This window comes from Perissodus microlepis, chromosome 1, assembly GCF_051167445.1.
Source record: "Perissodus microlepis isolate ML-2025 ecotype Zambia chromosome 1, ASM5116744v1, whole genome shotgun sequence".
NCBI classification, from domain to species: domain Eukaryota; kingdom Metazoa; phylum Chordata; class Actinopteri; order Cichliformes; family Cichlidae; genus Perissodus; species Perissodus microlepis.
Window position 1 is genome coordinate 35,086,827 of NC_140461.1, and position 14,245 is coordinate 35,101,071.

The 14,245-nt window shown below is 45.6% G+C and overlaps 1 protein-coding gene across 2 annotated transcripts in view; it reads right to left on the reverse strand.

Annotated features, from left to right (window-relative positions):
- Positions 1–250: 250 nt before the first annotated feature.
- The window catches only part of iqgap1 (IQ motif containing GTPase activating protein 1), a 42,633-nt gene continuing 28,638 nt past the window's right edge, over positions 251–14,245 (reverse strand). For both annotated transcript variants that reach the window (XM_084913797.1, XM_084913805.1), the window contains 22 exons: positions 11,650–11,740; positions 11,410–11,577; positions 10,616–10,758; positions 10,362–10,532; positions 10,182–10,265; positions 10,030–10,101; positions 9,664–9,733; positions 9,222–9,586; positions 8,817–8,980; positions 8,510–8,734; positions 8,216–8,356; positions 8,039–8,123; positions 6,390–6,622; positions 6,145–6,277; positions 5,895–5,997; positions 4,148–4,283; positions 3,976–4,063; positions 3,395–3,604; positions 3,150–3,316; positions 2,049–2,171; positions 1,829–1,937; positions 251–1,735 (listed from right to left, as the gene is read on the reverse strand). In XM_084913797.1, the coding sequence (XP_084769923.1) occupies positions 1,622–1,735; positions 1,829–1,937; positions 2,049–2,171; positions 3,150–3,316; positions 3,395–3,604; positions 3,976–4,063; positions 4,148–4,283; positions 5,895–5,997; positions 6,145–6,277; positions 6,390–6,622; positions 8,039–8,123; positions 8,216–8,356; positions 8,510–8,734; positions 8,817–8,980; positions 9,222–9,586; positions 9,664–9,733; positions 10,030–10,101; positions 10,182–10,265; positions 10,362–10,532; positions 10,616–10,758; positions 11,410–11,577; positions 11,650–11,740 (3,195 nt within the window). In that variant the 3' untranslated portion in view covers positions 251–1,621. The remainder of the gene's footprint in view (positions 1,736–1,828; positions 1,938–2,048; positions 2,172–3,149; positions 3,317–3,394; positions 3,605–3,975; positions 4,064–4,147; positions 4,284–5,894; positions 5,998–6,144; positions 6,278–6,389; positions 6,623–8,038; positions 8,124–8,215; positions 8,357–8,509; positions 8,735–8,816; positions 8,981–9,221; positions 9,587–9,663; positions 9,734–10,029; positions 10,102–10,181; positions 10,266–10,361; positions 10,533–10,615; positions 10,759–11,409; positions 11,578–11,649; positions 11,741–14,245) is intronic.

Below are 14,245 nucleotides of genomic sequence, written 5' to 3' on the forward strand. Positions count from 1 at the left end.
CTGAAAGTGTTACATTTTCTGTTTGATGTTTTCTTTTTAATTGTCAATCAAATCTAGATTTGAAAATCACCATTTTACGCAACATCCAAACTTTATGGGAAGCGGGTTGTAATTTCACTACACATTCCTTCTGGTTGTGTGTGTAGTGGAGGTGGGTTTACAGGTGGTTGTAACATAAAATGGAAATGCTCATTTGGGAAAACGCCTTCTCTTCCTGCACGAAAACTGTAAGATTAGGAAAAAGGCAGCGCATTGGTAGAGCTTTATTCTTAAACTGGAACAAGCACATTTCATCAAATGAAGAACAAATAATGAAGAGAGCACAAGGTGGCCACCTCCGATCAAAGTGAGTCCGCGTGAGAAGTAAAATCGATTTCACCAAGTCTGCACAGATTTTCAGCCTGGCTGAAACAATCGCTTCAAGGACCACTCAAACGCCACGACGTGACAGCGCAGAGTGACATCTAGTGGGCCCACAAGGTGCTGTAACACTGCAAGCACACTGGAGCTCGTTGGGTGATGGTGCAACCATCAGCTCCAGCAGACTGAAAACATAAAATATAAATAATGGCGACCAGGTATTTTCAACGCTAGAAACATTCTCAGTATTTAACATCTGCTCAGCTTACAAGTCCAAATCCCATCTTGTGTTTTACAATTCATCAGGCATCATGTTGTGCTTACCCATTTTATAACGTAACAATAAATCGTTCTATAAGATAAAAAGAAAAATAATGATTTCCAGTAAGTTATCTGAGAAAGCCAGCAAAGCGGCACGTCTGCCCAGTTTCGTGTGATTCCACGTTTCGCTTGCTTCTCTTGCGGGAGCCAGAAGCACAAATGCACGGCAGGTCAGTTCTGAGAAGCAGCAGGGCTGCAGTCACGGCCAGCTCAGTCCACTCAAAACCACTGACCCGTCTGTAGACAGGAAAGGCCTCAGAGCCAGATCAGCACCAGTGCAGCCTGAACTTCAGAGGTAACGTCACACTCCTGCAGCTCAGTGTTAGAATTGGACATTTTGGTGACTGATGTCACAGTAAAGCCAGGAGAAGATGATCAGAGAGAGAGACGGCTGCAGCGCTTTCACCATAAACACACGATCAAAGATAAGGAGCGCATCGTCTTCTTTTCTTTCAGTTTTTCCTGGACAAAGTGCCGTGTACTACAACCCTGCTGAAAAGTGCGCATGCACATCGATGATGTTCATCGGGCTTTTCTCAGTCAGGTGAGCGGATGAACTAATAGCTGAAAAAGACGTAAAACTCTCTTTACATAAAAAAAATACACTTTTTTCTTTTTAGATCTAAGCCCATGCACAACATATTCAGAGTATTTAGAGCAAAAAGAGAAATTACAAATCTTAAACCTCTGACCGAGCCTCAATGAGAGATGAGGCACTAGGAAAAAACTTGGGTAACGGAGGTTTTCCATTAAGAATAAAGGATACTACATATCCATGTAATAAAACATAATGCATAAACTTGTATAGGCACAGTGGAGACGTGCTGGAGGAAATGTGTAGGTAAGACAGCATGGTTCTGGTCAGGGCTTTAAAGCAACCCTCAGACGGGGGGGTTGTGGTTTCAGTGTCTCTAGCCCTTTTTTCTCCTCTTTTTTTCTTCTATTTCCCATAAAATTTCTTGTTGAGCAGGAAAATGAGCAGGTTGACGTTAATGGTGGCTCGGTCGAAGAGCTTCATCACTGCCACGCCTTCATACTGCAGCTGGAGCAGATCCTGTGAAACAAAAACCCAAAGAGCTCAACCAAAATACGTCGCTGGTCAAGCTACTGCGAGAAGAGCCAACGAAGCTGAGAAAGGCAACGCTACCTGATATTCTAACTGTAACGTCTCCAAGTGGACGCCCATGAACTTGGCCTTCACGTCAAACACTCCGACCGTCTCCGATGGGGAAATCTCAAAAATGGCATTCTTGAACCTGCGATGAGAAAAGAGCAGAAGACGGCTGTTTAAAGCAGAGGAACGGCAGACTTCTAACCTTGGGCTGTTCATGAAGCTAACTGTATACGTGATCAGCTGCACAACTCACTGGTTGGGCTGCAGGTCCTCTATGGAGATCAGCACGCCCTTTTCGTGCAGGCGGGCGGCTGTGTATTTCTGAGAAACCTGTTTGCTCTTCTTAGCCTTGTTGTCGCCTGGTTTCTTTGACAACCTGAGAAGAAAGACACACAAGTGTACAATAAAAGCAGCTCTCAGCACAGACTTCAAGGCTCACTATTGTATTCTAGGCTGTGACATGCAGACTTTAAAAATACTGAAGCCAATGCTGCACGGTCACCATGCAGCAGACGACGCATCGCAAGTCGCCAACGTGCATTTAAATGGAGGAAAAGAACAAAGATTTATGCTGTATGTAACAACAGCAATTTCATCACATTCACAGAGTTCAAACAGCCAAAAGACGAACAAAAAGACAGCTTCGTGATTTAAATTTGACCGAGCAGCCCACACCACTGCCTGTGTTTCTGTTATGGGCGGATAGATTTTAACCACTAGCCTCAAACATCAGCTTGTGCTAACGAACGCTCACACTGAGCTGAGGATGAGAACAAGCCTGAAGGTTGCACATCAGGTCAAGTGCATGTTCAGTTTCTGTTTCTTTGTCCCCCCCTGAGGTCTGCCGAGGGAAGACATGTGGCACAATCAAGAGGTCTTTCTGCCACACCAACAGTGAGAGAAGATGCCGGGCAGGCCAAGAACATCTTTGATCCCCCAGGAAAAGATTATGAAGCTCACCTGCCTCGAACCTTCAGAGGCAACGATGGTCCATTAAAAAAATCTGGCAGCTATGAAACACTCAGTGATTAGAGATTAAAACCCAAAAACAAGGAGTCCAAGGACCAGTGTGAGACACTGGCTCCTATTTTTGGTTTTGACACAAATCAGACGTGAGCTGTAAGCTCATCTGCGGAGGGAAAGGATACAGGATGTGACATTTTCAGGTCACGTCTGAAGCTCATTTATGCTGGACGTTTGAGTGCAGTATGTTTCAGATGTGGTACTGAGGCTTGCACTGACAAACGCACAACTTTACCAACATGTAGGTGACAAACTTGAGCTTCGCCGTATCCCCAGCAGCAGTGCAGCTCATGACAGCAGTAACAACCAGCAGACAGTGGAGGTCACTCACTTGCCCTTGCTGGCCAGGTTGTCCATGCAGGTCTTGATGTACTGATTGTAGGAGTCGATCTGCACGTTGTAAAAGTTGCTCTTTGAATTCAGGGCGGCGTTGGTCTGCTGAAGCTTCACCAGCTCGGCTTTCCTCCGCTGCCGATACCGTCTCTGATTCCTGATGTCCTGCAGACATTGAAACGACAACCCGTGAGGCAGCCTCTCTCTTATTTGTCCATTGAAGGGACGAGCGGTTTATTTTACCTTGGCGATGTCATTGATGAGGTCCTGATAGCGGTTCTCCGGGTGGACCTTCCCCAGCTCTGCCAGCCTCTGCAGGTTACTCTTGATCTTGTCCTTCTTGCCCTGCAGCGTCAGGCTGTCGTCCACCACCGGTTTGACCTGCTTCATCTTCTCAGGCGTGTTGGCATCTCTGATTGCTCTCCTCTGCATGGCCCGCTGGTACTCTGCCTCCTGCACATTATGTTCAGAGTCTTTAAAACTGTCATTAACAGAAGTGGCAGCAGTAATACTGTTACACTAGTTGTAGTGAGTTTTTAATTTCCCATAAACTTCACTCCTTTTGATTGAAAGAGGATGTTACCAAATATGTGGCTATTGCAGTTTTGTGTTAGTAATTCACCAACTACAGGACAAAGAGTCATGTGTAAAAGTCAGTTCCTGTTTTGGGTCGTAAGGCAGCTCAGTAGTTTTCCGCTCAGATACAACATGCTGAGTAGACATGTCTCAGGACCATCTGCTGAGATGTTGACTTGGTTACAGTCATCACCCATCCAGATTACTGAGACCTGGTGCAGAAACACACAACGTCATGCACTCCCCACCTGCTCTGGGCTGGCTGTTGAGTCCAGGATCTCGGTCAGAGTCTCCCCAGGCTGGAACCGGATCACATCCACAATGAGCCTCTTGGTGCTGGAGAGAGAAACACAAAGACGGAGATGTGAGAAGTCCGACAAACAGCAAGCTGCTGACTTGGACTCTGCGGTCTGAACTCACTTTAGCAGGAGCGTCTTTGCATCCATCTCAGCGTTGGCCTCACCGGGGACATCGAATTTATTCGTGAGAGTGAGCGACACTTCGGTCTTGCCCATCAGCTCTTTGTTGGGGTCGTCAGCGGGGAGAGGATTTTCACCTGAGTGCAACAGAAAACAAGGCATCGTAAACTACTGACGAGTTCCTGACCTGTGACCTGCAGAGTGGAGGCAGGGTTTAGACAGCCACCGTTTCAGACAGACCTGTTGTTTTCACACAAACGTTCCCTGCCGGCATATTTTAGGCCAGAGGAAGTCCAAAAGCCGGGATATGAAAACCAAAGAGCCGTGTTGGAGGAAAATGTTCTGTGGTTACGTTTTAAGGTGCAGCCACGCTCAGCAGCACATTTGAAGTCACTAACACACTATAGCTAGTTAATGTGAGCATATGCAATTCATGTTAAATAATAAAAACATACCATAGGTGTACCTATTGTACAGAGGCATGTGATGTGTTTGGCATCAAGCTTACAGCCCACGATAAGAATGAGCAAACATTAATGAACCTTAGTCTGTAAAAACAAGTTTATTGTTGTTCTTTTAAATATTTGCTATTCACCAGTTATATACATTATATTATATTATATTATATTATATATACATTAGGGGTGCAACGATACACAAAATTCACGGTTCGGTTCGGTTCGATACTTTGGTGACAGTTCGATATTTTTTTGATACAAAAAAATGTTCATGCCTTTTTCATTTGTCATTTATTAAAATTATAAATATATATTTTAACTCAAACGTACAGTTTTTAAATTTAATGTTGCGGAAACAACAAAGGGATAAAATAATAAATCTATCTGATCGAGAAATCACTCATCTTTGGAAAAGAGAGTTTATTTCAGAGAAATGGCTCTTTCCAAAATAAAAGCTATACTATACGCTTCTTCTGGGCTATATTCTCAGCAGCATATTAAACATATCAGGTCCCCATAAGAATCATCATGTGCTAACGGCTGTCTAAATGACTCGGGTAAAGTTTGTAGCATGCGTGCTGCGTGCTTGTTTTTGTCTGCTTCCACTTGTCTTTGCACTAGGATGATGTCGGCGTAAATGTGCAGTCATATTCGTTGTGTTCCCACTAGTGCTGTCAGCGTTAATCTCGTTGAAATGACATTAACGCCATAACGCGGCAAATCTCCATTAACGAGTTACCGCGGATCGCCCCGTGCGTGGGGCTGGACGGCGTCAACACGTTAACGAGCAAACTGCGCTAACGCAGTAGTTCCCACCCATGTAATTGAGCATTGTGTGGCACATCCGACATAATGTTTTACTTTAGTCCATGACGTGCTTACCATCAGGGTCATATTTCACATGAAAACCAAGATAGTTCCAAAGGCCAGATCTGAATGAGGGTGGGGAGGTTCAATTTGCCATGTTGCAACGAGCTTAGCTTCTGTCTTGCTAGCTTGCGCTGCGCTCAGTGGATCTGCACTCGACAGTGCAGCCTAGGCGGAGTAGTCGAATGCAGATCCACTGATTGTCAGAAGAAAGTTGATCAAATAAATTAAAAATGTTGTATTGTTCGATACATATGCGTACCGAACCGAAAGCACTGTATCGAACGGTTCAATATTGGTACGAGTATTGTTGCACCCCTAATATACATATATAGCAGTTTGCCACTTCCAGTGGTTTTGTTCATTTTGTTTTGTCTTATTACTGTTAATTCCTAAATATTACAAAAAAACGACAAAGCTCACCAATGAGGGACTCCACAGTGGGAACCTCGCCTAGGTCCTCAAGCAGCTCATGGATGGGGTCATTGTGCTCTGGGGCGATGGCATCCTGATGGTCCAGCAGCAGCTAAGGATACAAGTTCAAGTACAAGTACCCGATCAGTGTTCGTACTGTACAGGCAAAACTTTTCAAGACCACCTTAAAGCGAGCGCTTTGGCACCTCAGTCTCAGTCAGTGAGAGATAAATGGATGAATGAGGTGAGTCAAACTCACTGTGTGAGTGTTAATAATCTCTCCAATGGAGATGTAGATGACAGGTTTGGTGACTGTGACCAAGTCTGAGTACTGATCCACGTTGAACTTGTCTTCGAGCGATGGGACGTCGCACGCTGCCAGAAAGAAGCGCCTGTGACAGAAGACAGGAGGAGAATGTCACGGGGAACAGAAACGGTAACAAAGTAACAGTTTTGGTTGTTATTTAGCTGTTCTACGTGCACACATTCATAATCGTATCAGACCTGAACTTCTGGTAGGAGGTGCTAAGGTATTCGTTGATGGGATTGAGGTGGGCGTTATCTCCCAGGAACATCTTGTTGGACGCAGCGTGCTGCAGCATCTTGGCCACAGAGCCCAGGTTCCGTCGCTGCTCGGTGGTCAGCTGACCACCAGCAGACATCTCGATGATGTCAAAGGCATCGGGAGCCACGATGGCCGGGTTCATGTAGCGGTAATACAAAAGGTTGCCCACAATCTGAAAGTTTCAAAGTAAACTTAATGATCACCACCAGAAAAATCAGCAGCATTTCAAAGCTTTGTCTCTATTATGAAGAAAACTATTAGACAAAGAAAGCTTGGGATCTAAAACCTCAGACTGGAAAACACTAACTGAGCAACAACAGGTATCAACGGGTATGACTTCATCGGATTTAATGTTAATTATATAGAAAGGAGGCATTAACCCAAGACTGTATATGCTGTTATGGTTGGAACCCCTCTACTTTAGGATCATTAGTCATGAGGGTAATGAACAGACTCCCAGGATAAGTGCTAGTGTGTCATGCAGAAGAGCGCTTAAAAGTGTAAGGAACAAGTGGAGCAGTAAGAGAAGGAGAGCCAGAAGAGTGGCATGGCTCACCTTTGTGTCAGCAGTCGGCCGTAACATGGAAAGGAAGGATGGAGCTGGTTGGTGAGGCGGGGAGAGAAGAGCAACAGCAGAGTATGGAGGAAAAAAAAGGAAAGAGTGTGAAACAAACAGTGAAAGTAGAGCGAAGCAAATGATTGATGAAGAAGGCTGGAGAAGAGAGGCTTATGAAAGATCCAGGTCAAAGGTCAGAGTGTGAAAGAGTGAGCTGTATGCAGAGTGCTTTCTGTGTAGCATGGTTGAACATGTAATACTCTTAGGGCCACACATCTCTGTGTCAGTAGCACTGTCAGTTTTACACAGGCACAGGCGGCACAGGCACAGACGGCACAGGCACAGTCGGCACAGGCAGCACAGACGGCAAAGGCACAGTCGGCACAGACGGCACAGGCACAGTCGGCACAGGCACAGACGGCACAGACAGCAAAGGCAGAGACGGCACAGGCACAGTCAGACGGCACAGGCACAGTCAGACGGCACAGGCACAGACTGCACAGGCACAGGCGGCACAGACTGCACAGGCACAGGCGGCACAGTCGGCACAGGCAGCACAGACGGCAAAGGCAGAGATGGCACAGGCACAGTCGGCACAGACGGCACAGGCACAGTCAGACGGCACAGGCGGCACAGGCACAGGCGGCACAGGCACAGGCGGCACAGGCAGCACAGACAGCAAAGGCACAGTCGGCACAGGCACAGTCAGACGGCACAGGCACAGACGGCACAGTCGGCACAGGCACAGTCAGACGGCACAGGCACAGACGGCACAGGCACAGGCATAGACAGCACAGGCACAGACGGCACAGGCACAGACATGCCGATGTTCTTGAACACGACTAAAGTAGTCTGCATGATTCACACTTTAAAATAACACCTGCTGGGTGTTAGCATAGTGCTAACATGCTTCATCCTGTCTGAAACACAACATTTAAGCTGCTCCTCCCACCGTGTGAGATAACCTTCTCCTGATTGGCTGCCCCTCATGGATAAACAAGAGCATTAAGCTTGCAAATGACTGATGCAAACCTTGAGCAGCTCATCCTCCGTAGCATCTGGGAACTTCTCATGCAGAGTGTCCTTCAGCACTTTGGAGATGAACCGCATCCCGTATCTGAAATAAAACACACAGATGCTGTGACACAAGCCAGAGGTGGGCACTGAAAAAAAAATGCGATCCAAACAGCGATGTTGGGAGCAACGTACGGAATCTTTTCCACAGAGACGATTATGGCAGACAGGAATTTGTCAGTGATTGTCTTCATGTTCTTGATGGAGACTTCCAGTCTGGTCCTCACCTCCTCGTGGCTCATGGCCTGCTCCGGAGTGACGTCATAAGGCAGCTTACTGTAAACAGCAGTATGAGGGAGGATACATAGAATAAGGTTAATGTACCTATATGTGCAAGGTAGTGTTCTTTAAAATCTTGTTATTGTGCCGCTCCAGGTGGTGTCTCTGAGTTTTCGGAGAACAAGATGCTGGAGGACACCTCCACCTCACCTGGCCTCTCCAGTCTGAGACTCCATCTGGTTCACCCAGCCCTTGTAGATGTCCACTGGGTCGGTCTTGATGTTTAGCGTTTTGTCATCCATGATCTCCTTGACAACTGGCGCCAGGATCTGCCGCAGTGCATTCTGCCCCCGTGCACCTCTGTGGAAGCTCACTACCATCTTGATTACGGTAGGATTTCCAGTGACGATCTCCTTCATCTGGTCCACTTTTGACCTGCACACAGTTGTTGATGACAAGTCTTTTATTGAATTTAAGACATTTCTTTGTGAATTAGAAAGGTCATCGGGCTTCTCACTTGATCTCCTCCTGCAGGGCGGTCTTGAAGAGCTTGAGTAGCAGGTACTCCTCTCTCTGGTTTGATGCATAGTTATACAGAGTGAAGATTACAGAGTCCATGAACTTGGTGGATTTATTCTGTGGCATCTGGAAGATCAGCTTGGCGAGATACGTGGGGTTGGTCTGAAAGGACGCAGAAAATTTAACAACTTTACAGTATGTATCCACGGTAACACGCTGTGAGGATACTGTGATGCTCAGTGCTTTGTATCTTTACAGGAAAAATGTCAGATCTGTTTACATTACTCTCATTCATCTAAAGAAGCGACTCTGAGAAGTCAAACTGGTGGAAACTTCTCCTCCCTCTGTGCATCAGTGTCCTGTAGCAAAGACATCAAAGTGCAGCGATGTCCTGGGTTCTTACCTGTAACAGGTAGAAGAGGTACTGGTAGGCTTCCAGTTTAAGCCGCTTTTCCTTGCTTAGAGCCTTCAGGCCTCCCTTCTGCTTGGTCATCATCATCATGTCTGACAGCTGGCCCTTGTTCTTCTTGGTCAGCTTTTTACTGTGGGACACCACCTCCTGCAACGTGATCTTGTTCTTCACCAGCAGGCCGATCTTGATGTCCATCAGGTTCAGGTCGTTCTCCAGCTGCTGGTTGGAACGGATGTTGGTGACCACCTCCTCACGGAGCCGCATCAGTTCCAACTCCTCCTGGAAGTCCTGGTCGCTGTGGTCCAGCAGGTGGACGAACTTCCTCACCACCCCCATCGGAGGATTGTCAGCGCTGACTGGAGACAAATAAGGAACATGTCAGGTGACCCCCTAAATCGTGAAAAGTTGGTTTGACAGCCCAGGTCCTGCTTACTCAAAGTCTTGTAGTCGTCCCTGGCCTTGTTGGCTCTGATGAAAGCCTGAATCTTCACCACATCATTGATCTGTAAGTGACAACCGCAATCGCTCACTTGATCAAAGGTGCTCATTACAAACAGCTCCAAAGGGACCCGCAGAGGGTCACATGTGTCAAAGTGCTAAATGAGCCACCGCCTGGAACGCCACAGGAGCCAGAGGAAATGTCAGAGGAGATTTATATCCCGGTAAAAAAGCTTTCATTAAATAACAAGTAATTTGTTTACGTCAATGTAAATTGTGGCAGAGGATGAACAATGACTTCTCTCGAGCGTCCCACGGCAGCTCATTTGAAAGGACAGAGGCTGAAACAAATAATACTAACGTGATCTTCAAAGTACTTCAGACGATCCTTATACTTCTTACGAGCTTGATGCATCCGAACCATGGACTGGATCTGAGAGAGACAAAAGGAATGTGTTAGTTTCACACGTATTTAATCACACGCAGACGAATGGAGCCGCACACTAAGCTTACCTTGACGGCCTCAGCAGTGTGGTCTTTCAGGTACTCCTTACGGTCTTTGAACGCCTTCCTCTGTTTGTAGCCTTTCCAGTGAGCCTGAGAACGAGTGAGACCAAAAATGATGACTTCTTCCATCAGGCTCATCTTTCCATCTACACACAAACGTGATGGCAGTAAACATGGCTATATCACCTGTATACAGGTAAGAGCAGGGTCTTGGGATTTCAGGAACTCCATCCTCTCCTTTTGGCCTTTTCGGACCAGATAGCCACGGCAGCGGGCTTGTAACTTGGTTATTAGAGTTTCATTAGCCAGCCACAGCTGCTCTCGATTGTAGGCCGTGGTTACCCCAGAGACCACTCCCTGACAGGCAGAAGAAAATAAAGAGTTAAAAGGTGTGTTAAACAGCCGGGAACCCGCAGAGCTTCCCTGGGAGAGACGCCGACCTGGATGTCCTCCTTGTTGAGCTGAGTGTTGTTCTGAATGAAGTTCTCTGGCTCCACCCAGGTGCCCTCCTTGGTTTGCAGGTTGTAGTAGTAGTTGTGTCCTCCCTTGACCCAGTGTTTCACCCACTCACTGCCATTATCACCTAGACACAGGATGGATGGAAGCAAGATGAAAGCAAGTTTCCTCTCGTAGTTGTGCTGTGAAGTGTAGTAATGTGCTAGCACTTTATTTATTAGCCCTAACACAGTTCTTATGGCAGCTTGAGCCTTCAACTGTATGCATTTTACATGAAGGCCAACAGGTTTGTGTTTTTTGCGAGCATAAAGTAGACACTAAAGTCACTTCTTTTGGTTTTTGTGTTTCCTTGCAAAAATTCAATTGCCTGACTGGAACAAACCATTTCTACACGTGGTTCTGACACAGACAGAAAGAGTCGTGAGTTCATGAAAAGCCACACGAAATACTCGTGCAGAAAGCTGTAGGTCCTCTAACAGTCACTTGAGCCCGAACTCGTTGTTCCCCTTTTAATAGATATTTAATAGATATTAAGGGCACTGATAAAGTAATACCCACCTCCCCATCAGTAATTCTATCACTATATTTGTGTCTTAGAAATAATCAGCAGGTAAGTCTGTGCACCTGTGCAGCTGATGACTTTGTACTCCACCCTCCTAACGCTAAGACCTCACTATGCACAACACGGTGTCTCCATTGTTTATATACAGTCTGTGTTACTTATTTCAAGTGTTGCGAGTTTCATCCAAACATCACTAATCCGTCTCAGGCTCCTCACCTTCTTTCTTTTTCTCCTGTTTGATCTTGGCCAGGTCGTCCTGATAGGTCTGCGCACACTCTGATGTGACGCCATACAGTCCTGCTCCGGGACCACGCAGAGCGGCCAGCGTCTGAGCTGCATCTCCGCTGTCCACCGCCTCGTTAACAGCCTGGATGGCCTGAGAGACTGCAGATAGATAGGCTTTAGTTCTCTCTAGACTACTGAAGACAAGCGTGGCATAAATGTACGTATTCTTACACTGCAAAGCCTCTTTTGTGTCCTGGTTGGCTTTCAGAATGGCATCCTGGATCTCATCCAGCCACAGCACAGCAGAAGGATCCTGTGTCTCCTGGATGAACACAGGAAAATATGTTTTGAGACAAACACAGCAAATCCAATCATAAACACGCCACTTTGAGCTCCCATCACCTCTCTCTGAGCTGCTCACAACATAAGGATGAAGAGTGCTAACAGCAGGAAGTGCATGCTTGGATCTGAGATGATGACCATATTAGGGCAGGGCTCTAGAGTGTGACCAATTTGGTCGCAAATGCGACCAAATTTTTCAGTGGTGCGACTAAAAAAAAATATTTGGTTGCACCTGTGCGACCAACTGTTCGGGTAAAAAAATAAATAAAATAAATAATAATAAAAAATAAATAATAATAAAAAAAAATAAAAAATCTGCAACCTTCCCTGTGGTCAACAACAGACACACATTTTGCCCCTATCGTGGACTAAACCAATCAGAGATAGTAAGGGGCGGGACCTCTCTGATTGGCCGTGGTCCAGTTGAAAGTGCAGGTGGAAGTGGGAGGTGAGTAGCTTGAATAAAGCGATATCAATTCATTAAATCCTGAATCGACTTTTAAATATAACTGTGTTTTGCCAGAAACGCCAGATTCTCAGATTAAAGCTCACAAAACCATTTCAACAACAACCAAACAGCAGATGAGAGCAGGTACACGGATTCCACACAAAGACGTAAACACAGAGCGGAACCGACGCATCAGAATCAACTTTGTCTTTCTCGGCTTTCTCACCCGACGGCCCGTAGACGGACACGCTGTCGGAGCTTAGCGATTCTGATGCGTCCGGTCCGCGCTGTGATTACGTCTTTTTGCGCTGATTCTGAGCTGCAGGTTTTGTCTCTCTCCAACCAAAATTCACCGAGCCAGCAGCAAAAGAAGCAGCAAACTGCGCTTCACATTTGATCAATGTCGTCATGAATTTTGCTGTTTTGCTTCCACGACTATTAAAATCACACTCCATGCACAGCTAGCTCTCTCTCTATCTCTCTCTGTACTTCAAGAACAGTTTCCCGTCTCCAATCTCTGTTTTCTGTATTATTCATTCGCTTATTACCCACCAGTCTACCGTTGTTTACAGCGCTGTCGGCTGCTGTCTTTTTCTTTTCTTTTTCTTTTTTTCACTTAAATGACCTCGGACAAGAAAGCCTATTTTTTCTGTTGTTCAATACTGAAGAAATTTATACTTTATATGCAGAACATTGTAGAATATTTTTAAGGTTATCTGCTATAAAAAGCCAGACCAGGAAAATCTCCTTCATGTTTTTCTGTGTTTTATTCTCAGTTACTTTCACACAAAGGCATCTGCTGTGATGTTCACAATTCTGATGAAGTCAGTACTGATAAATGATCAGAATTATAATATTTCTGACTGTCTGAGGCTAAGTTGAATCGAATCGGGACTTTGAAAACCGGAATCGAATGGATTATAGAAATCAGTGATGATACCCAGCCCTAGTGAGCAGCCTAGGCACGACAGAAGTGGATGTAGCTGTAATAGGAAAAGAACTATTGCTAACTTTTCTGTTAAGTTAAGGCCTGATCCTTCTGAAATTCATAGCCAGAGCTCTGACACGGTGTCATCAATCTTTGAATGCTGAAAAAGCACAGTGTATCCAGAAAAACACATTATATTATATAAATTATTATAAAATTTGTGTGCGCCTAACTTTTGTGCCGGTACGCCTAACTTTAAAAAGTTAGGCGTACCGGTACGCCCATGGCAAAAAGTTAGTCTAGAGCCCTGTAGGGACATCCCCGATCTATGACATCACAAAGAGCCAAGAATACAAAAAAAGCCTGAGCTTTTGGCTCACAGGGATTTATTCTACATATGCTGACCTGATTATATGAAATATTCTAATCCAGCATACATGACAAAAAATAAAGTACACTACGGCCCCTTTGTAGGTTTTGCTCAACCAGAAAAGAATTGCCTTCATATATCAGCATGTTGAGAGTTAAATGAGACACAAAAATGGTTAAATATTGCATTTAAAAGATACATTTTCAGAAAAACATAGATTATTTTCACAACAGCTGAACAGCAGATTTTGTAGAGATGCTTTGTTAATCCCAGAAAGCCGCTGTCGTTTATCTGTGATATTTTTATCTTATGTAACTCCTGCCGTGCTTATTTTAACTTTATGGAACATTTGCATAGTGCAATCATTCACAGCTGTAGCCCAGCATGCCATTTGTTCACCATACAAACCACTCCAAGACCTCGACTTCTACAATGTTATGAGATGCAGTGGCAAACAGCAGCATCCAGATGGCGCTCTCTGCCTCTGTATAAAGAGTGCAGGAGCTGGCTGCTGCTTGTTCCCGCTGCTTTTCAGAGCCCGGTGAGAGCAGGCAGCTCATTTGGCAACAACACCCCCACCTCCTTGGTGCGCCCCGCCTCTTCACATTTAGTGCCACGCATTAACAGGAGGTGTGAAAGAAGAGGGCGGATAAAATCTGGTCCCGCATCTTGTGCAGCACGCACATGTGTGGAGTCGAACCAGCCCCGTCGTTATAGTAAATAAAGTCGTAGCTGGGAT